This window comes from Alosa sapidissima, chromosome 15 (assembly GCF_018492685.1).
Source record: "Alosa sapidissima isolate fAloSap1 chromosome 15, fAloSap1.pri, whole genome shotgun sequence".
Taxonomy (NCBI): domain Eukaryota; kingdom Metazoa; phylum Chordata; class Actinopteri; order Clupeiformes; family Clupeidae; genus Alosa; species Alosa sapidissima.
Window position 1 is genome coordinate 16,432,458 of NC_055971.1, and position 23,448 is coordinate 16,455,905.

At 43.0% G+C, this 23,448-nt stretch overlaps 2 protein-coding genes across 4 annotated transcripts in view; both read left to right on the forward strand.

The window, feature by feature from the left end:
- Positions 1 to 9,866, forward strand: part of dpf1 (D4, zinc and double PHD fingers family 1) — a 43,388-nt gene extending 33,522 nt beyond the window's left edge. For all 3 annotated transcript variants that reach the window (XM_042063466.1, XM_042063467.1, XM_042063468.1), the window contains 4 exons: positions 3,808 to 3,927; positions 4,872 to 4,984; positions 5,667 to 5,748; positions 6,242 to 9,866. In XM_042063466.1, the coding sequence (XP_041919400.1) occupies positions 3,808 to 3,927; positions 4,872 to 4,984; positions 5,667 to 5,748; positions 6,242 to 6,312 (386 nt within the window). In that variant the 3' untranslated portion in view covers positions 6,313 to 9,866. The remainder of the gene's footprint in view (positions 1 to 3,807; positions 3,928 to 4,871; positions 4,985 to 5,666; positions 5,749 to 6,241) is intronic.
- si:dkey-243k1.3 (endonuclease domain-containing 1 protein-like) lies at positions 9,344 to 16,648 on the forward strand. Its single transcript, XM_042064638.1, has 6 exons — positions 9,344 to 9,435; positions 11,529 to 11,539; positions 13,153 to 13,218; positions 14,990 to 15,255; positions 15,893 to 16,049; positions 16,260 to 16,648. The coding sequence occupies exons 1-6, from the start codon at positions 9,344 to 9,346 to the stop codon at positions 16,646 to 16,648; spliced, it is 981 nt and encodes a 326-aa protein (XP_041920572.1).
- Positions 16,649 to 23,448: the final 6,800 nt, after the last annotated feature.

Sequence of the window (23,448 nt, forward strand, 5' to 3'; positions counted from 1 at the left end):
TGCCTGTCTGTCTGTGTCTGTCTGTCTTTCTGCGGTCTGTGGTCTTTTTTTTGTTTTGTTTGACTGTCTTTCTGTCTTTGTCTTTTTTTGTGTCCAACTGTCTGTCTTTTTGTTTGTCTACGTCGTGCCTACATTGTTGTTTGCCTGTGCCTGTCTGTCTGTCCGTCTTTGCTGCTTGTGAGTTTGTTTGTCCATCTGTCTGTCTGCATGTCTCCTGGGAGTGGGAGGAAATCTGTGTGCTGTTGCTGTAAGTCTTTAATCATTGATGGGCTTTTCCTATTTATGTCTAGCAGGCCGGAGGGCCGTTTTTTCTCTCACTGAGAAGTAAAGACACCAACCCCCACATACACATAGACGTTCCTTAGTCACACACGGACCCCCTGCGCGCACACACACACACACACACACACACACACACACACACACACACACACACACACACACACACACACACATATAAACACAGATAAACATACATGTTTTGAGGCCTTTTTGTGGATTTCATGGTGAATAGAGTCGCAATGTGATGCATATGCGTGATATGTGTTTGGGCGTAGGGATGGAATCGTTTTTTGATGTTCACATGATTAGTGCATATGCATTTCATTATTTTGTGATGCGTTTCATACACAAATGTACATTTTGTAAGTGCATGTGGGTGCACACGTGAATTTGTTTGTGTGTGTGTGTGTGTGTGTGTGTGTGTGTGTGTGTGTGTGTGTGTGTGTGTGTGTGTGTTCAGCGCGTGCGTGTGTGTGTGTGCGTGTGCGCGCATGCTTGTGCCTATGTGTGCGTTTTACTCCATGGGGAATCTCGAGTGTAGCCTGCAAGTGTGAGATGAAATAAAAAGAGGAAGAAAGGACAAAAGAACAGATTTCCAGCCGGCTGTCTTTGCTCCGGTCTCTCAGCGGAAGCGGCCGGGCCCTGGCGCGGATTAGACATTAAACGCGGGGCTGGCCGCGGCCTTTGAAGAATCCAAGCTTATTCGCCTTCATAATGAGGGGGCTCTCGCTCTCCCATGTGCGTTGTCAAACTCATTCCACTCATTTGATATCTAATCCTGTTTATTCTTCAGACCCCCGTCACTCGGCCGCACGTTTGTGCGCGTTGCTGGGCAATCCGCAATCATATTTATGTTTTGTTTTGATTTCATACGCCTTATCCTTTATTGTGTCCCGCAAAAAAATAATAATAGACAGTCGACTCACGCGCATTTAGAAAAATAAAAAATCCTACTGTGTATTATGAAACTCTTTAAATAGGCAGCACGCAGTACACACAGCCTCATTGTTGGGTAGCCGGTAATGGACTGGAGCTGCATTGTTATGTGACACACTGGGCCGGACTGTTGCTCATATAATGACTGTGATTTAATGGCTAGGAGCCAGCCTCGCACAGCCAGTGGAGCGCTGCTGCTGCTGCTGCTGTTGTTCCTGTGCTCTGCACTGCTCTGGTCTTTATGCAGCCCCCAAAACTGCACACACGGGCAGGCCGTCAGCACCACGGACAGCGCCTCTCTCCTTCCACAAACACCGTACCATATGCGGGCGGTATGACCCATTTTTTCCTCCAGCAGCACATAAATAAGGCATATTTATTTAATGAGCTCAGAGTTCTGATTTCTACTCGGGATCCGCCATGTTTTTATCTCGGAGGATGAACATGGCTGCTTCACAGTGGATAAAACGTATGGAGGAGGTCAATTAAAATAGGACCAGCTGGTGGGGCGAGCCTTTGTTAGGGCCCTTTGACTGTGAGACCTTCAGAGCTTTCTTTTGTTGGACACTGCACTATTTGCCACGGGTTCCTCTACATTAATTATACAGCAGGTCCTGTATATTTATATATAGTAGAGTCTCTATGCCTTGGCTCTACTGCATGGCTGCCTGCTCGGTTCTTTTTTAGTGGTCCTCCCATCTGAGGGATTTTTAATTTCATTTCTTTTTTTTTTTTTCATTTCTCGGGAGATTATTGAGGGGAGCAGCACCATGAACTATATATATATAAAAGTCCTGCCGTTATTCTGTGTGCACAACCCCATCACCCCCACCCCACCCCTCTGTCTTTCTCTCTCACTTTCTCTCTCTCTCACACACACACACACACACACACACACACACATACCGTACACACACACACAGATCCCCCCACCCTCCCCTGAGCATGGGCTGCCCCTCCCCCCTCCTTAGACACTCTCTCCACGGAGGGTTCTGGATTAATGACCTCACTGGAGAGGCCCCAGCTCCCAAATCACCCTACAGACAGGCCTGATTACTGACTCCACTCCAACATACGGCTCGCAGTCTCTCTCTGTGTGTGTGTGTGTGTGTGTGTGTGTGTGTGTGTGTGTGTGTGTGTGTGTGTGTGTGTGTGTGGATATATGTGAATGTGTGTGTGTGTGTATGTGTGTGTGTGTGTGTGTGTGTGTGTGTGTGTGTGTGTACTCGGATATCTATGTGGATGTGTCTCTGGGTGTATATTTCATGCATGTGTGTGTGTGTGTGTGTGTGTGTGTGTGTGTGTGTGTGTGTGTGTGTGTGTGTGTGTGTGTGTTTGTGCATGGGTGTGTGCCTGATGTATTATCATCAAGTGATAAGACACCATATACTTCACAACAATACATCAGCGCTCAGAGCTCAGGGTCCAGTGGCTGTGCTTTGTTTGCTGTGCTCTGTCCTCTTTCATGGACATGAGCATGTGTGGTTTGCAGATTGTCCGTGGGTTTCTGTGCACAGATGTGCTCACTGCACTTGTGCTTGGGGATGGGCTCCATCTTCTCATGGACTTCTCCCACTTCCTGTCTGAGTTCCTCAAGGCACTCAGTCATGAAAATGCACTGCTTGCAGTCTGCACATAGCTATTTAAAGAGAGAAGGGGTGGGGGGGGGGGGAGAGAATTGTAGTGAGAAATGGTTACAGTCAGAGAGAGAGAAATAAAAGATTGAGAGGGAATGAGAGAGAGAGAGAAAGAGAGAGAGAAGAGGGGAGAGATTTGGAGCATAAAGCAGGAAAATCGTCCTTTACACGTTTCCTCCCGTGTTAATGACATTACAAAATGGCCTCCTGCTGTGCACCTGTCTCCCTGCCTGCACGTGGCAGGTCTGTCACAGCCCTCCCTCTGCTCCTGTGGAAATATTTATCAGACCCCCAGGCCTCCCAGCGGAGCGCTCCCCCCTCCTGTCCCCTCCCTCAGCAGTGCTTCGCTGGCAGAGCGCGAGCTGGAAAGTCCCAGGCTCCGCGTCGGGCCTGCGTGTCTCTCCATGAAGAAAAAAACAACAGCAGACAGATGGAGGGAAAACCCACAAGCACCCCTCACCACAGGGAGAGTGCAGGCATCTCCAGACTGATTTTAGTTTACCTTTGTGCCTCTCTCCTCTTTTTCTTCTTCTTCATCTTCTCTCTCTCTCTCGCTCTCTTTCTTTCTCTGTTTCTCATCTCTCTGTGGACATAGCTTGTCTGTTGTAGATTTCTTACTTTGGTGTGTTTCCTTCATTAAACCCACTTGCTGGTTTGGCTGTAAGCTGTCTCTTTTGTCTTTGTGCCTGTGTGTGTCTGTGTGTGTGAGTGTGTGTGTGTGTGTGTGTGTGTGTGTGTGTGTGTGTGTGTGTGTCTGTGTGTGTTCCACAGCCAATAATGATTCTGATCCTCTAGGGGGCTACTGTCCCATTACCTCTCTGCTCATTATGTAGTTGTAATGAATGGAGACTGCATAGTATTTGTGTTAGAGTAGAAAGACAGAGGTAGACCTAAATGCATGTGTTAAATTAATACTCACTGTGCTAATCCCGGCTTTTGGTTTCTCCGTCAGCCAAGAAAGCTGCCGACGGCTCGGTCATCCCGAACGGCTACTGCGACTTCTGCCTCGGAGGGTCCAAGAAGACGGGCTGCCCCGAAGACCTCATCTCCTGTGCAGACTGTGGGAGATCAGGTAGCAACATGCAGCCCTCTCAACAGTCAGTCTCACACACATCATCCGCAGCAACAGTGTGCTTTGATATACTAGCGCTGCTATACCATTTATTTACTATAACGTTTTTTACAAAATGGTTGCCAGCTTTCAACCAACAACAGTTAAACCGATGGTGGCAATTGCCAAACAGAAACATTGGTTGCTAATTCCATTTCATTCTATGACATTTTTTGTTGTCATTTTTAAAGCTCCCTGGTCACTTAAATCAGTTAATTCTTTGCAAAATACAAACGACTGAAGCAAATTGAGTAAAAGAGGATTTATTTTTTTTACAATAACTATAGTGGCCACAGTAGTGAGTTATGTAAAAATAAAACCACTTCAGACCACAAATTAGACATTGGACACTTTATTTCAGACATACAGTATTGATTATTACTTCTGGAGCGGCTGTTTCTGTGTGCAGCAGACCTCCAAGTTTTTTTGTGTGGAGCTACACGTGTGATTCATATAGTCACTGCTGTGTGAGTGTACTGCTGCAGATGCTTGTGTGTGTGTGTGTGTGTGTGTGTGTGTGTGTGTGTGTGTGTTATTGTGCAGGTGTGTCTGTGTGTGTGTGTGTGTGTGATCATGTGTGTGTGTGTGGGTGGGTGTGTGATTGTGTGTCTGTGTGTGTGTGCGCGTGTATGTGTGTGTCTGTGTGTGGTGTGCGCGTGTGTCTGTGTCTGTGTCTGTGTGTGTGTGCATGTGTGTGTGTGTGTGTGTATGTGTGTGTCTGTGTGTGTGATTGTGTATGTGTGTGGGTGGGTGTGGGATTGTGTGTGTGTGTGTGTGTATGTGTGTGTCTGTGTGTGCGTGTGTGTGTGTGTGTGTGTGTGTGTGTGTGTGTATGTGTGTGTGTGTGTAGTGGGGGGGGAGCACTGAGACAGTGATGAATGTGAGACAGTTGTCCCTACCCACAGGCCACCCCTCCTGCCTGCAGTTTACGGTCAACATGACGGCAGCGGTGCGGACCTACCGCTGGCAGTGCATTGAGTGCAAGTCCTGCAGCCTATGCGGCACCTCCGAGAATGATGTGAGCACCTGCCACACACACACACACACAATAACACACACGCACGCACGCACGCACACACACACACACACACAATAACACACACACACACACGCACCACGCACGCACGCACACACACACACACACACACACAATCACACACCCAAACATACACACATGATCACACACACACACAGACACACCCACACAATAACACACACATGCATGCACACACACACATGCACACGCGCACGCACACACACATACACACACAAATGTTTTTTTTTAACAATGAACTTGTCTAATTTCATCAGCACCACTACACTGTTAATTTGCAAATTGCCACATACTTTCAGCACATTGGGAACGTCACAATTGAAGCTGCATTCAGTACAAACACAGCCAGAGGCAACGCTCAGCAAAGCAGACAGCAACACAGTCATTTAACTGACATGGTGTTCAGCTTATTCATGACAGTTTACAGGGGCCTTTACAGGGGCCAACAACCACAAGTCAAATTGCTCATCATCATGAACCTCTTCTAACTATAGCAAGTAGCTCATTTGGGTTGTGCTTTTGTGTCGTGTCTGTCTTTCTCTCTGTCTGTCAAACTCGATATGTGTGTGTGTGTGTGTGTGTATGTGTGTGTCTGTATGTATGTGTGTGTGCATGTGTGTGTGAGTGCATGTGCCTTTTCTCCTAGGATCAGCTTCTGTTTTGTGATGATTGTGACAGAGGTTACCATATGTATTGTCTGAGCCCTCCAATGGCTGAACCTCCTGAGGGTAAGTGTATCAATACTGGGAATGAAACTTAGGTTATGGGTCTCCATATATATCAGGAAAACATCCTGGTTCAAAGCTCATACTGTTCTGATAAACGTGTGGGTAATATGACTGTGGAATTTGGAGTTCAGTTTCACTTAAAACATTATAGCGTTCGGTGGCATGTTAGCATAATTTATGTCATGTGTTTTATCATTGTAGGCCATAAAATATTGGGACCGATATACCATTGGACAGATTTTGAGATATGGTTTTGGACCAGATTAGTGGGCTTATTTAATTTTACAATTACAATACAAAATACATTCAAATTTTACATTTACATTTTAAATTGCATTCACTAAATGAATTACTTAATGCAAAGTTGTATCAGTTCCGTTCAATATTCCACAACTGTTTAAATTCATGGAGAACGTGGAATGAAGTATGAGGTCACTGGTCATAGTAGTCATCCTCTCTAAACTGTTATCTGTTTTGGTTCTTGGTGTTCCAGGGAGCTGGAGTTGCCACTTGTGTCTGCGGCAGCTGAAAGAGAAGGCATCGGCTTACATCACTCTGACCTAAGCCACCGGAGCCACGCATCCTTCCCCCTCCTCTCATGACATCGGCCCACCATTCTGTTGCCATGGTAAAATACAATGGCACATCCAAAGAGATATCTCCACCTCTCCTTTACCTTGAGCCTCCGAAACTATTTTTCCACCGCCCATCACTTCAAGAAAGGCAAGCCTTGTCACACCCTCCAACTGTGAGACGGGTGAGAGCACTCTTTTTTTCCCACGCTTGAGAGAATGCATCTCTATCTGGGCTTGCCCCAAGTTTCCACCATTATTATTTTTCCTTCCCCCTGGGCTGTTTGCCTTTTTGCCCGTCTCTCTCTCTCTCTCTCTCTCTCTCTCTCTCTCTCTCTACGTCACTTTCCCCCCTCTCCTCTTCAGCCGCTGTACCCTGAGGCTCGCCACCCTCTCTCGGTCACTCTCTGGCCGCAGGTGGGTTTGCTCTGTCCAGAGCAGGTCAGGTGCGGAGCCTGTGAGTGTTCCGAGAGGAAAAGACTACTTAAAAGCATTCCTTCATTGAAACTGTTGATCATGGATTCCCTTTACTGAGGGTATAGTGAGGAAGGGGTCATGGATTTAGGGACTTCTTTGGAGGGGGGTCGTCTCTTTTTGAGGGGGTCTGAAAGAAAAAGCCAGCAGCCATTTTATAGCCACAACAAGTGGTAACATCAGCAAAAATATGTGGACAAGCAGGAAGCCATCTGACAAAACACTCCCTTCACCAAAGTGGAGTCCATGTTTTCAGCAAGTTCTCGTGACCGACCAACCAACCCCACCTTCCAGCCTCACTCACAATCTTTGAGAAAGTATGGGAAATTTTGACGGAGGAACTTGAATATGATTATGATCTGTACATAATGCCTGGGTTTCAGCACGGGCAGAGGACCAATGTTTGTTGCAGAACACCTGCCTGGTCTCACAGAGGGGTGGTCAGTGTTAGGTCACTGACATGAAAACTATACCTTTTGGCCATACATCATCTGACTGACAGTTCAACCTATGCGGGAGGTAGAGGTGCATGCTTAACGCTTGGCGGAAATTCCAGCAACAACAATGCTAATTAGAATGGGACGTCTATGCCATAACCTATTGTACTTAACAACTTTTCTTTAAAAAAAAAAAAAGCCAACAGAAATTTACTCACCATCCGTGCGTGTTTTGAGTGTCTGTATATTTATGAGTAAAATCTGGCTCAGTTTAAAAATAAAACAGGGCAAAATCTTCGGTTCATCTTTTTTAACCATTTGTTAATGTTGTTTGCATGTAACATTTTGTCTTTTTTTAAAAGAAGTATACAGATAAAAATGTTTAAGAAGCACACTTAATTCGCAATAATGTTTCTGTGCCCTCGAGAGAGGTTGATTCTGAGTTTGTGTGTGTGTGTGTGTGTGCGTGTGTGCGAGCGTGTTTGTATGTCCATGTACTGTGCTCTTAAATTTGAGGTGGAGATGTGAGAGGGTCGCTCCTCCAACTCTGATTGGTAGAGGCTAAAGACGTAAAGAGGATGTTGGTCTCAAAAGTAAGATCAAGGTATAGGCTATAGAAAGCTTTTTCCATGAAATCGAGGCATTTTCTAAGTATCCTGGTTGAAATCACATGTTCCAAAGACACATTTGGAGCATATTTTAAGCATTTTTTTCCATGATTTAAGCATTTTCTGAATTAAGTCTTTATGTGTTTGTTTTGAAAGACTTAAAAATTACAGTGTGCTTTAAAAAGAAAAATATGTTGGAGAGAGAGAAAGAAAGAAATTAGGAGGGAAGGAAGTAATGAAGGAGGGAGTCCTGGTAGAGAAGAGAAATGTAATGACCAGATCATACTTGAGATGCCTAGCATGTGTGATTGTGGTCTGGCACTTGTTTAAACCCAAAGTCCCCTCCATATGCGGCCTACCTAAAATGACACCTTCATCCTTCCCACGTCCACTTCAGTGGCAGTTCTTCCCGAAGTGTTCTGTTGTTAAAACTTAGGCAACGCATTGTAAATAGATTGTTACGTTTCATTGTCTCATCGCAAATGGCTGCTTTTTAGTGTGCTTCATTATGCATCAAAATGTGGAAACAAAGTAATTTCTGCAGACTTTGATTCAAAGGAAATGAAAGCTACTTTTAAATGAAAGGTTTAAAAGAAAGCAAGAAAAGCATTGAACAGTAGTCTTTGATAATGTAAGTGTATGACCAATACGATTATGTGGTGCGTACTGGAATATCAATAGATATCTATAAAACATATGCCTACAGTATGCCGTTAGATTTCTGTCAAAGTCACTTAGCTTACCATAAACCAAGGAGAAACATGCTTTGATTTCACATTTTGATAATTTTCCCAGCTCCTTTGTGTTCTTTGAACATTTCACACAAATGCGTGTGGGCTTTTTTTAATTGTTCTTGAAATAAGACACACACATACACACACACATAGACACAGAGACACACACACATACACACACACACACACACACACACACACACACACACACACACACACACACACACACACACGCAAACACAAACTACAACCTTTCCTGTTTGTCACCCAAGGCTGCACAAAGACAACGTGAGGAATGTTCCGGCCCTGTGTTTTTGTCTTCCTGATTGTATCACAGAAACTGCATATCCAGCATGCAGGCTCTTCAGGAGGAAACCAGGAAACAGGACCTGGCCTAACTGATAACTAATGTAAACAGTGTACTACTACATCGATTCCATAATCAGGGTGTGATGTCCGAAGTGGCATTTGGAGACCCTCTCTCTTTTTCTCGTCAGGGCTGAGCTTTTTGCTCCTCTGCCTTTTACCTAGACATGGAGAGACTGGAGTGATTGTATAAAGGTTATACAGTCTCGACGCTGAGTCGGGTGAGCCAAAGGATCAATGTGTACGGAAACAGTGTTCATCTAATGTGTACAGTCTGTTCTGATCTCTGGCTGATTTTGGGCCAAGAAAGGCTTTGCTATCAGAAATTACTGGGTGTTCACACACACACACACACACCCTCCTGATGTCAGTGGTTGGGCAAACCAGGGACCCTCCGCCCTAGGATGGACTACACCTTCACGTCTGACCGCTCCGATGCCCACTCCTCTGCCCCTCCCCACTGGGAGTCCCCAGGCTCCTACTCTTTTGAGTGGAGGTGAGAGTTAGAGGTGAATTGGGTGATGAGGTCGGGCAGCAGGGGTCTTTAGGGGTGTGACCGATGTTTGGACAGAGGCAGGCCTTATTTATCATTGTGCTGTGAACCGTGCTTGCACTCTTTCTTTGGTTTCCTTTTTGAACAGAAGAGAATAATAATAAATCTTGTGAGTGTGAGAGTGTGTGAACAGTTTCTGTCTGTTCTGTTGATAAACAACAAAAATAATGTGTGAATATCTTGTCAGGAAGAGAAAGGGGGACTTCATTTTTGATTGATTGATTATTTCGTAAATGTGTTTTTCTTTTTTTACTTGACAACACTCAGAAAAAACAAAAGACCACAGATGTTTAGCTGTCACCGCTGATGCCATCATACAACACAAGGAGACAACTGCTTTTTTTTTTTTTATTTATTTCCTGTTGAATTCTGCCGACATTTTGAAGAAATAAAAGTCTTAAATCCTGATCTCAAGCTGTTGTGACGTATGCCCTGTTATCTCTCCTCACACCCGTTTCACTTAGTACTCAGTGACTGCAATGAAAAAAAGTCTGGATTTGAACCAGTCTACATTGCTGCCTGCAATGTTCACATCTAGAAATAGATTTTTTGAATTGTCTCTTGTCGCATATGATAGATAAGTGTACTGTATTTTGGGAAATTCTGACACATCCCTGTGTTCACAAATTATATTTGAATATTTGTCTCCCATTTGAGTATTTGTTAACCCAAGTATATATCTTTTCCAATGAGGCTCATAAACCTAGACTGTGAAAAGATGACTTCTTACTCTCAGCAGAGCAACAATTTCCTGAACGGTAACGACACATGAGTCGTGATGGAGAGACCTACCCAAGCGTGGCTGTCCAAGCATGTTTATTCTTTTCCATTTTCAGGGCTTTTGTTTGCCAAATGTCTTCTTTTGCAACACTGCAGGATTCTAAAAAAACAAAACAGAAAAACAGTTTGTCCATCCTGCCTGGACCCTCCTTGGCCTATCCCAAATCCCTCTGGCTGTTCAGCCCAATGTCCCAACACCCTCTTTCTCAAACAGACACAGTCCGTACAACCCCCCCCCCCCCCCCCAAAAAAAAAGATCATTACTCTGACCTCAATCTTCCTGCTCCAGCTCTGCAGATTCCTGTGTGCATGTGTGATTACATGACTGTGTGCGTCATGCCATGCAGTGTGTGTGTGTGTGTGTGTTGTTGGGAGGGGAGGGGGGGGGGGGGGTGATTGGAGACTCCAAGCCAATTACCACATCTACCAGACAGACTCAGACTGCCTGAGCCTTGCAGCCAATCAGAAGAGAGCTGCACAGAGCCGGGGCCTGAGGTGGTTGCTATGGTAACTCCGGCGGCTGCTTGCATGGCGGATGATGCTGCTGTGATGGATTACAGTAATGGGATGGGGTGTGTTGAGGAAGACAGAAGTGTGTTTGTTTGTGTGTGTGTGTGTGTGTGTGTGTGTGTGTGTGTGTGTGTGTGTGTGTTTGAAGGAGGTGGTGGGTGGTGGTGGCGGGAGGGGGGGGGGGGGGGGGTTGGTTGGCTCATGCATAAATATATTGGAAATGTATGAATAAATCTGAAACGCATTGACTTTAAAGGCATGGTTAACAGAGGAGAGGAATGGGGTGTGAATGTGGCCTTTTCTACACTCCACTCTTTCAAGGGAAGGCTGAATGGCACACAGCCATTCTGACTGCATCCAGACGTCCCCTTCATCTCAAGATGCTCCTGGCTCTGACTCATACTGTACCTGTCAGTGAGGCTCTCACCCTCTGACAACAAGCACCTTTCAGAACCGAGCCAAGCACAATACCATCATCTCTAAAATCTTCAGGGAAGTTCCTAAAATGTTTTAGACGTCCCTGGTAATAATCACAGGGCTTAAAGCCTTGTTATCAGACTTATTTGAAGCCGTCATATATAATTGCCTATTTTCAAATCTTAAATGGCCTGAAAACTTTAAGCCCTTTAAAAACGACTGAAATATTAGGGAATTGTATCACATGCTGATTACTCTGTCTGACGGGATAGTCTTCAGGACTGTGTCATTTCTATTTGCTGTTGACACATTTGTGGGTGTGTCCCTAGACTACACACCAGTGAGAACTCTGCTCTATCTCTGCTGTAAGACTGACTTCTAAAAAAATATTGTTAGATTTTTTTTCCACAGAGGTTTCACAGAGTTAGCGCTTAGAATTGAGTCTTCATTATTATGTTTTCTTTTTAATGAACCCCTGTACCAACATATTCCCTCCTCAACGCATGCAGAGTCATGGAGCATGGTGAAGCAGTAAACCTGTGGACAGACGCCAGCTTCATCTAATGAGGCCATACATTAAATTCTAGGCCGCTCAGCACCTGTACCAAAAGATTAATGCAGGTTGTTTGTGCACACAGGATGTGTGTGTGTGTGTGTGTGTGTGTGTGTGTGTGTGTGTGTGTGTGTGTGTGTGTGTTTGTGTATGTGTGTGTGTGTGTTGAGAGAGGGAAAGAGGGAGAGAAAGAGAGCAAGTATTTTGGTACCATCCACAAATTTGGCACTATTGCATTACTTCTTTAAACACTAAAATCGTTGTGCCACTCTGCCATCTAGAGGTATCTCATGGCAATTTCACACTGAGCTAGATTCACAACAACTCAACAAACTTACAACATGTCTAAAGAGGACTCCTGGACTCAAAGCTGTATGTTTGAGGTACTCTTAGGACGGGAAACTGATGATCCAAAACAAGAAAAAGCTCTATTTCAAAATACTTCAAAAGCCTTATTGTCATGGCTTGGTCATTTAAAACCTTTTAAAAACTCTGACTTGTTTTAGCATCAAGCCTTTATCAGGGAGTTAAAATATTTTGACTGGAAAGGCTTGAATGCTTGAAAAAAAAGGTTTCAAATGACCAAGCTATGACAATATACAGTAGGCTTTTAAACTGTTTTGAAATAGAAAATGCCTTGGAGCTTTTTCTTGTTTGCATTCAAAAATCATATCAGTTTCTGTTGCATACTAATGTATAATCATCAAATGTTTATTACAAATGTAATCCTTATTATCTTTTTCTTTCTGTTTAAATGAATAATCAGTTACTTGTTGCATGACTTGACATCATTATAGTTCACACCCAGTTAGTCAAGTCTTGCTTAATTCATGAGAAAATCCTGTTTTGGTTAGCAGGATCTTGTGCTTCCATGAATTTGAGGGGAAAGTAGGCCTACAGTAAATAGACTAGAGCTCTCATTTTGATACAGAGAAATTCTGGTCAACACACTCTTGCGCTTATCAGTTTTTTCAAGGCTTATCTCTCACTTTTTAATTCCACGATAACAAGTGCATTGAAGACGTGTCCAAGGTAAACTTGTACAAGTCTGTTGTAGAAAAAGTACCACCTAGGACCGGAGTAGTATCCCAACTAGTTTGGTTAGATTTCCTACACAAACACCTATGTGACTTTGGGTGAAATCAGGTAACATTTTAGCACACACACACACACACACACACACACACACACACACACACACTCCTTTCCCACACCCTGTCATCAATATTTAACCCTTGAAAAACACAGCAATGTTGCTGGCTCAGTCTTGAACTTCTTGAATTCTTGAATTTCCCCTTGAGGATCAATAAAGTATCTATCTATCTATCTATCTATCTATCTATCTATCTATCTATCAGTCTCTGTTGTGCTCTGGCAATGATCTCTGTTGCGCCTTTCAGAACCAGAGGGCTCCCATACTGAGAGGCCATCTCAGGCCACTCTGCCCATGACCACTCTTCTGCCTGGTGAAAGTCTTACAGACCCGACTGACTAACATAAATGTAAATGTAAATCAGGTTTCTAGGCGGAGTATACTGGCGTACACAAGGAATTTGGTCTCTGCATTTATCCCATTTGTGAATTAGTGAACACACAGAGCACAGAGTGAACACACAGTGAGGTGAAGCACACACTAACCCGGAGCAGTGAGCTGCTTTGCTACAGCGGCGCTCAGGGAGCAGTGAGGGGTTAGGTGCCTTGCTCAAGGGCTCTTCAGCCGTTCGCACTGGTCGGGGATCTAACAGGCAACCCGAAGCCCTAACCAGCAGGCCACGGTAAGTAGGCAAAGCCGTCTTCGGTGGCTCGGAGGAACAAAAGCAACAAAGGTGGTCAGGGATTCCGGTGGGTATCATGGTGGATTGTATTTTAACTCCTGAGGATTTTCCTTCTCTCGTGCTGAGGAGAACACCACTTTCCCTCATGTTAAGTTATACCTGCAGCAAGAATACAGTGACTGTCTGCCAGGCATGTAAGAGCCTTGCCATTGTCTTTGTGGATGATCACGTGATTCTGTGGTGGATGGATAGATGTACTGTTAGTGTATCAAGTGTCATAATGACGTTGAGGTGGAACGTTTTTAAATACAAGGACAGCACTCAACATACCTTTTAAACTTTTTTAAATGCCTCACGGATGTTTCACAGAATATGTGAACATAAATGTTCTGTAAGAAAAAATAGGAAAGGTTTTCTCTTCTTCGGATTGATACAGCAAAGTGGTGATTCCAGTGTAAAATGGTAAAAAGGTTCACAAAAGTTCACAAAGGTTCAACCTATGCCTGCCCTCGTATCGGCATATTCTCTGGAGTTCTCTCTCCTTCGTCCTGTCTCAGTGAACTACTTTGTCCTGTCTCAATGAACTACCAAAAGTTACCAACTTAAGTCATTATATGCTGGTCTCAATGCAAATTAATCTGGCTTCTACCCAGCAAATTAATCTGGCTCCTACCTCAGATGATAATTGAGTTAACCTCACACCTTTGGCTGGGATGGTTTTCAATGGGTTACCCCCAAAACCCATTCTATGATCGTTGGTGTTTCACACCTCACCTGGCAGAAAGTGAGTTGGTCTACCCTAGAGTAACAATCGAGACACGTGTATTGCAGTTTGGCTGGCGGTTATGTTGCCCGCATACCGCCTCCCATGGCCGAAACTGGTATTATGACACCTGTCGGGCTGTGGTTAGTAATTTAGCATGCTAATTCAGGTTGATATCTCTGCAGCACTATACCGTGTCATTTTTTTAATGACACCATCGCCCTTATTTCTTCTCATTCTTTTGATGCGTGTAGCTCATTTTTTGGATATTTTTACCTCAATTCTTACACATGGCGCCTTTAAGGTGAAACCTGGTCCAAAACTGGTAAAGGAACAGCAATGAGACTGTGAGGGTAAGGCAGAATATTCATCTTTTCTCCAGATCATTTGTATAGTGAATATGTCCAGATCATTTGTATAGTGAATATGTTTCTTTGCCCCCCCCCCCCCCCCCAAAAAAAATAGCACAACGTGACACCCATCAGATACAGCTACAACAGTATTTACTCAGCGTTTTAGGGGGAAAAAAGCTAATTTTAGTCCAGCCTGGTGACCTTCCCATGTCAGGAAAACAGTGATAGGGGAGGAGCATGGGGAGATAAAGAAAAGCTATAAAATGCACACATACCCTCTGAGAGCTACTGCATAACACAGTAAGGGATTTGGCCATGCAGAAACCATTTGCCCTTTGTGTCCTAGTGACCACCTACCTGTGCCTGGTGGCTGGGGACGTGGTGTCCAACTTCTACGACATCCCTGAATGCTACGAGTCTTTCCACAAGGGAAGGATTCCTGACCTGGGAAAGGACAGGGCCGAGGTGGTTCACCTCTGCCATCGTTTCAACAACCAGTACCACTTTGCCACGCTGTACGACACATATCACCGTATAGCGGTCTACTCGGCCTACATCTTTGAGCCCAGCAATGGAGGAGGCAGGGAGAAACGCTGGTTCATTGAGCCCCAGGTGAGACCCACAGGTGAGACCCACAACATAGTTGTCATCTGATGCTGATCTGCATCAGCAGATCATGCAGATCAGCATCAGATGACAACTATGCCAGAGATGATCAGCATCAGATGACAACTATGTCAGAGATGAAATACAGAGTTCAATGCCAATTTCTTGTCAAAAAATATCAAGACCTAGAAGATACAAAAAGATCTGATTGTCCTTAAAATTCACTTTGACGTTTGATCACCTTGTATCTTTAGCGAATAGGCAATGATTGATACTGCAGTGTTGTCCATTTTGCATATGGCCACATTAGTCAAGTTTTACCTTTTGACAGATGTCAACATGCAGTATTATACACTGCTCAAAAAAATAAGGGAACAGTTACAGTTTTCCACAATTGTTAAAACACATTTTTTGAAACCTTCCACCATTTTCTCCATTCTCAAACTACATTCACAGAATGTCTGACAACTCTTGCAAAATAAAACACTCGCCTCAAAAGTTTTACTTGTGCTCAGAACCAAACAGTGTCAGAGTACCGATCCAGTGTATGCTTAAAGTGTTCCCTTAATTTTTTTGAGCAGTATACATGTTCTCCCTTATTCACTCAGTTTCAAGGGGTTATAACATACATTCTCCCTTCCAGCTGGTGGATCCCTCATGGAGTGGGGAAATGAAAGACGGCTACTGGCTTGGGCAGGACAACCCTGGTATTTACCTGGGTGAGAGGCAGGCTCTGAATGAAGACTACACACACTCTGGGTTTGACCGAGGACACCTCAACCCCAACGGTCATCATGCTGGTAAGTCCACCTCCATACTGGACTAATTCTGTGGCACGCACTATATGACATTGTCTTTCCTGACTTATCTGACACCATGTATGACATTGTCTTTGCTGACACAGTGGTTACAAGGCTTAATGACTTCTAAAAGACATATAGCCACATACATAAGATAGAGCTTTTGTCATCAAATAACCATCATTTGTGGTCCTTGTGTTTCCTATTTAGTTCCAGGACGCAACGCCACATTCACCCTTACAAATGTAATTCCCCAAAATCCTACTCTCAACCAGAATGCCTGGCGAATCCATGAGTCCAAGCTCACGAAGGAGTTTCAGCGTTGCTGGCAGGCCCATGTCCTGGTGGGCGCCATCCCTTCCGAAAACAACTGGATTATCAAGAACAACGTCAAGCGTGTCAACATCCCAGAGTATATCTGGAACGCCTACTGCTGCATGGACCACAATGGCAGGCCTCTCTTCAGCGGCGGTGCGACGGCCCTTAACACTGAGCAGAACATTGTGGTGGAACGTACATTGGATGAGATGGTTGACTTCCTCCAGCAGTATTCCAACACACCTGTGGGGGAGCTGTTCCGCGGACAGTGTCTGGTATAGAGAATCAAATACTTGTTTTGACAGCAGTAGAGCTCAACATGTGATTTGAACATTGGCTTCAGGCTGAAACAATTAAATGGCCTTACATTATCCTGTGTCTTTGTTAGTGATTAATAGAATGTTGGGGGGGATTCAAACTCAGAGTGACCTTTATGATTCACTATAAACATATAGGCCTACTGTTGCAAAATGGCTCTATTCTGAGAGTTGACTAAACACATCCCAAAGGATAACATTATTAAGAAAGGCTAGCATATAAGAATGCCAAATGTTGCGTACAAGAGCTTGTTTTTACCTGGAAAGAATGAGAGTTCACAAGGTTTACAAAACATGCTATACATATTCAAATAGTTACAACATAAGAGTAATCAATTCCAGAGGGAGCAGAGAGACATCATATGTTGAAGATCACTTGAGCTGAGGCTTTTCCCTTTCTTGCAATGGAGAACAACACTTACCCTAATGTTAAAATAATACTGTAGCAAATATAAGAGGACTGTCTGGCAGGCCAGAAGAGCCATTACAAATATACTGGTTTTTCGGTCAAAAACAGAAATCTTTGGTACGTTTATACTAAGTAGAAAACAATAGATATAAGATATAGATACATATAAGTATATATACTCTTTTGATCATGTGAGGGAAATTTGGTCTCTGCATTTATCCCAATCCGTGAATTAGTGAAACACACACAGCACACAGTGTACACACAGTGAGGTGAAGCACACATTAATCCCGGCACAGTAAGCTGCCTGCATCAACAGCGGCGCTCGGCGAGCAGTTAGGTGCCTTGCTCAAGGGTACTTCAGCCGTGCTTACTGGTCGGGGTTTGAACCGGCAACCCTCTGGTTAAAGGGCTGAAGTGCTAACCAGTAGGCCACGGCTGCCCATAACAATGAGACATAGGTATAACAATGCACATCTTCTTTATAACTCTTCATTTTCCCCCCAAAAAATGTGTGTTTGAGAAAACTGAGGTAAGGGAAGCTTGTCAGTACATATTCACTGTGACTAAATTGGTATTATGAATGCATGTGAAGGTAAAGTTTGCTGCTGCATATATATGGTGTTCCTACTCACATGAGTAACAAGAGCTCTCTCTCTCTCACACACACACACACACACACACACATGCACGCACGCACACAGACAATGAAGCAGTTCATTGTCAACCAAACAAGGATATTTAAAAAGTAGTCACAGCATTACAGAAGCCCGCTTTCCTCTTACTTAACTGGTGATTTATTGACACCTTGTGGCAGCTATGGTTTTATACAACATCAGAACTGATTTATGTGAAATAATACAAAGTGACAACTGATTGAAACTTGTCAGAAGCTTTGTCAAATTTCCCATGCAACAGCCATCTGAAGGAAAGATTTCTTTTTAGAATATTTATTTTAGATATAAATGTATTCCACTTCCCTTGTTACTATAAATATATCAGGGAGTTTAGACATATTAACCGACAGCCTGCATTCCTGGAACATATCAATATGAAACCGTTAACATACCTTTTGGGCAGTCCATGAGAGTACATTGCCACCTGGCATCCTTCAAAAGTATTTGTCTAAATACATATCAACCACTGAGCATGTCTGCCTTAAGGGGCGATCAGACAGGACGAGCTTTGCAGCTTATAAAACGTGAGGTGCATTAGGAAACGATCAGACAGGGTGCATTTTTTGCAGTGAGGTGCCCCTTTTTATGTTGTTTTGTATTGGCAGTAAGGGTTTTGTGCGCTGCTTGAGCGCCCAGAGTGCCTCACGTTTTTTGCGCCTGCCTCGTGTTTTTGCTAGGCGCCCTGGCCCCTGAGCGCCTCGAATTGAAAAAAGTTAACGGAAAAGCACCCACGTTGTTATGAAAACATTCAAGACTGGATTACGTAATCTAATTTCAAAATCCTTTTTTTTTCTTTTGAACAGCCCATTTTCAAGATTTGATCCAATCTGATGGCCTAAATCCAATCAGATTACTTCTAAACAACTGGGTCCAGGTGTTCCCATTCACTTCTGTTTAAGTCAATGGATGGTTTCTTTACTGATAAAGGGCTGCTGTGAGATTGGGGTGGCACAACTTTATCAAGTGTGTATGAACAAGAATCCTGGTTATACTGCCTTTAGCAAGATGACATTTAAAATGCTGAAATAAGCATCTAATGTTTAGGCAGGCCCAGAGCGGTAGAGGAAAATGAGTGGCGACACTCCCATAAGAGACTGTGCAGCGCTTTTCCATGCCGGTTTCCGGATAATGGGAGTTTTGGAACTGAAAATGACCAATCACTTGGTCAGTAATAAATGAGTTACTAGAATATGCCCTTCAGCATCCAGAAATACATCCCACCCTCCTGTGAGCGCAACTCTCTGGGTAGGCCTATAAAACTGCACCCTTTCCATTTTTTTTACAACATCATCCCAGCGCCGGGCCTGCTCAATTAGTCTGTCATTGCTTATGGCCATGCCACACTGAACATGTCAGATTTTGGAAACTAGGCAGTGTTGGGCTTGCGTGCGACTTATTGAATAGGAGACCACATTTTTTCCTAATTAGATTAATCACTTGAAAGGAAAGATAATATGTTAACAGCTGCCAGGTAAAGATCATAACATTACCTGTTTCACCTGAGGCAATATAAATAGTTTAAAAAGGCACTCGTGACAGGCTAGACATCCAGTAGGAGAACAGGACCCTCAGGGTAAGTCTCACCTAAATTCAGCTGTTGGGGGATTTTTATATTTCTATACATTTTGGTCAATATATGTTTGTGTTCTGAGACTTACCCAAATACATATTTGATACTTTACTTAACTGTATCTTGTGCCTATGTAACTAATGTGACAACATGAGGTAATTATACTGATTTGTATTTTTCCTTACATATTTAAACATAACATTTAGAAAATGTTTGCTTTTGCAATTGCATGCATGCATGCTTCATTATTTTTTCCAACAAATGATGTGTGTCCTGTAGAGAAACCAATAACAAATGGGGTTTTGGTGCTCATTATATGATGATATGATGACTATAGTTTGGTTTGGTTGTCAAACATGCTCCACTCACAGGATCATAAAGAGTGACAGGTAGACATGTTAGACGTGTTCATTCTTTTTTGTTATCTGACAGTCATTTCCATAGACATTTTTCACATTTTCAGGGCAGACAGATTATACAGCAAAGCAGAGATGCAACACAACTGTCTTCAACAAAAATGTTCAGTCTATATGTGGTTGTCTATATTTTGTCCCTCTCCTAAACCCATTTCTGTATATTAGTGTAAGATTATAATAATTCTAATACTAAATATTCCACAAATATGAAGATGCATGACAAACAGAAATCAATCAGAAATCAATACAAATACTGGGAGAGAAAATAAAAGAAAATACAGTAGACTGACGCAATAAAAGCTTAAAAATGTGTCAGCAATGTATTGCAATGTATGCAATTTCGAGCCCATAACATTTTTTCAGATTCAGCAAACATCTCCTCACGATCCGCTAGCTGCCCATCCTGTGAGTACACAGTCTCTGTTAGAACAGGCTCCAAGAATTGGAAACAAAGAAGTTGGGGGCATCCTGTCTCCCAAATGTAACCTCACACCAGAACACTTAAGTTATGGTCAACAAAGTTACTTTTAATTTATCATTTGCTTTAACTGGAATCGAACCTTTTTGATTATGAAAACCTGGTACCCTTACACCTACTCACTGGTGAGGTATTAATCTGAAATCTGACAAACTGAAAATGAGGGGCAACAAAACCAAGCAATTATCAATTTACATGAAACCCAAATCATGACAGTATTAACACAAAATCAAATAAGCCCCTTTCTTAGTTCACCTTTAGGCTACAGTTCCGTATTCACTAGGTCTTAACAATTCCCTTCAACAGGCATTTAGATTTAGTAAACCCCCTTCAATTACACATCATAACATCAACAGCATATAACACATTGTAATACACTTGTAAGCACCACAACACGTGATTCAGTATCACAAAAGTCCCTCCCAATAAGTTCAATGCTTTGGCATGACTCAATTCCCGCTGTCAACGACTGTTGTCACTTATAGTTAAATGTTCGCTCAGTGTCAGACAGGATGGTCACTTAAAAGTGTTCCACAAGAAAAGTATTAGCCAGTTCACGGGGTGAACGTCTATTCGTGCCAGTAACTGGAGTGGAGAGTCTCATGTGGCAGGGAATACTCACAGACCACACCGTTGGTGCCGCGGGAGTGAGAGAGGGGAGGGGAGGGGAGAGAGTGAGCTTGACGAACAAGCGCTGGCTTCTCCTGCAAGCTGACGTGATGAAACGTCCCACGTTGATCTAGAAAGACGACGAAACTAACACTTTGTTCTCTAAACTAATTTAACTTCACAATAGGATAACTAGTGAGGCAATTCCACCTCACACTACGACGTCATACACTTTCCGAACGGCAACAACGCAAAGTTGATTGAAGTGTAGACTTGTTCTTCTCCGTGACACAACCGTTCCAGGTATCCGTCGTCCGCAACCGGAGCACAATGACACTACTTTGAACTGAACTTAAAGATACTTTACTTAATACTTAACTTAATGCAACTCGATAGAGTACCTTCACTTTTGTCTAACGTGTGTAGTCCACGGAGGCTGCCATCTTCTCTCTCACTCGTTCGCGCTCCTTCTCCAAGTCCCTCCCTCTCCATCCTCCCCATTGGACGGCACAACAACCTTTACAGCCACTGATTGGTTTACTGTCAATCCACGTCCTAGGCTGCTATTGAATATAGTTCTTCACAGGGGAGGGTTGACACGTCAAGACAGCGGTGTACAGAATAATTATCCATAGTCTGAGGCACCCTTACACAAACAAAAACTAAACACTATGTACAGTTTCTCTGGGAATACTGAAGGGAAGGATAATCTACCTCTTTGGTGAGTTTTCTTGCCCTTTGATTAACATATAATGTACCTTGTTTTGCTCAAAAGCGTCTACTAAGAAAAAACATAAACAAACGCAACTTTGTGCACAATCGCAAAATTGGTTGATTGGACACACACACTGCTTATTCAAGCAATGCTAACTGCAATCCATTACCATTAACTTTAATTTAGCAAAACATATATGACACGCCAAAGATGAGGACTCAAAAAGATAATTTAAATATCTTAAATGAGACTGTATTATGACACCATGCACTTTGTTCATTTATGTACTGTCTCTCTTGATGCATCTGTGATTTCCAGTAGCCTTATGCTCTGCAACAATGACAACGCTTTGATGCAACTCTAGCTCACAAGTCTATCAGTGGGTGATGGATAGACTTCAGCCAAGTTGCCATCAATGCTGTGGAATGTCAAAGACTGTTAATTATGATCCACACCCTTGTGCCTCCCTGCCGACTTTCCTTGCCAGAAGCGATCAAAGTTGCGCACAAATTGAGCACCTTGCAGCAGCATTCATGCCTCCTTTACTTCCCGACATTGTACATTTAAAGCACTATTCAAATATTTCAGCTTGCAAATGATCAAATAGAAACAGCAAAAGTAAAGTCTGTAATGAGCACGGATGACATATTTAATATTCTTTAAAATAAGAAATACTGCTTAGACATCGGAACCAGCCTCTCCTTCACTTCTTTTTGAAATAAGTAGCCTAATAGCCTGTAGCCATGTTACCATCCATGCCCTAACATGTCAAGGAATGTTCAGTATTCTCACCTTCACTGGTTATAGCTTGTTAAAGATGTGTTAAGCTAAAGCAACACCAAAGAACTTTTCCTCTGTCGCGCGCACTATTTGTTTATCCCATAGACCAGTGTTTTTCAACCTTTTTTGTGCCATGGCACACTTTTGACACTTAAAATGTCCCACAGCACACTAACATCCTGTGTGAAGAAAAAATAAACATACCATAGCCTAAAATTGCATATAATACACAGATATGGCCTTATTATGGACCTGCCTAATAAAACAAGCGCCCTCTGTTTCATTTGTAGGTGACTATCTAATTTAATTGTTGTTATGAACTGGATATGTGATGATTCTGTGAATACTGGATATGGGGGCCCCGTTGTACAATGCCTGCATACCACAAATAGTGCAATCATACAATCAATGAGAGCATGTGGTTATAAATTCTTTGAAGCAACAGTTGCTTTTCTAGACCAGTGTGTGACATTTGGGTAATTTTCTGCGGCACACCTGATGATCTCTCACGGCACACTAGTGTGCCCCGGCACAGCGGTTGAAAAACACTGCCATGGACTGTATACAGAACTATATATACCGTCTGGTTTATCCAGCACCGGCTTTGCAAATAACAATGTCCACAGACAAGATAGAATTGTTGCATGATTTTATGAAAGTACGATGTATTGACATCAAATGCAAGTCAAATTTGTAGTTTCTTATGTCTCATTCGTTCCATTGAACTACAGATCATCCGCTACCCAATCTGGCAAACTAGTGTGGTTATAGCCGATAGAGGGCCACAAAGTGAATGCAGAAGTGCCGTTCACCCTGTTATACGAGTTGATGAACCACTGAAACGATTTTGTAAACATTATTTTAAGGTACAAAAAACTCTTTGGTGTTGCTTTAAGATGAATAGACAGACAGACAGATTTTTCTTCATAAATAACTCTTCAATAGGATGCAAATTCTATCGATGAGAACTCAAAGCTGGAAGATTGGGACAGAACACATAAATAGATAATTAAATGCTAATTTTCAATGTCAAAGGACATATTGCATGCATACCATAGTAGACTAGATGTATGTGTCTGTTTATCCACAATCACAAAATGCAAAGAAATT

Excerpts from the sequence above, each read along its gene's own strand:
- si:dkey-243k1.3 (XM_042064638.1), top strand. The coding sequence starts at position 9,344 with ATGGACTACACCTTCACGTCTGACCGCTCCGATGCCCACTCCTCTGCC. Across the intron at positions 13,219-14,989 it reads CATGACCACTCTTCTGCCTG|TGACCACCTACCTGTGCCTG; the intron begins GTGAAAGTCTTA and ends TTTGTGTCCTAG. Across the intron at positions 16,050-16,259 it reads CCCCAACGGTCATCATGCTG|TTCCAGGACGCAACGCCACA; the intron begins GTAAGTCCACCT and ends TTTCCTATTTAG.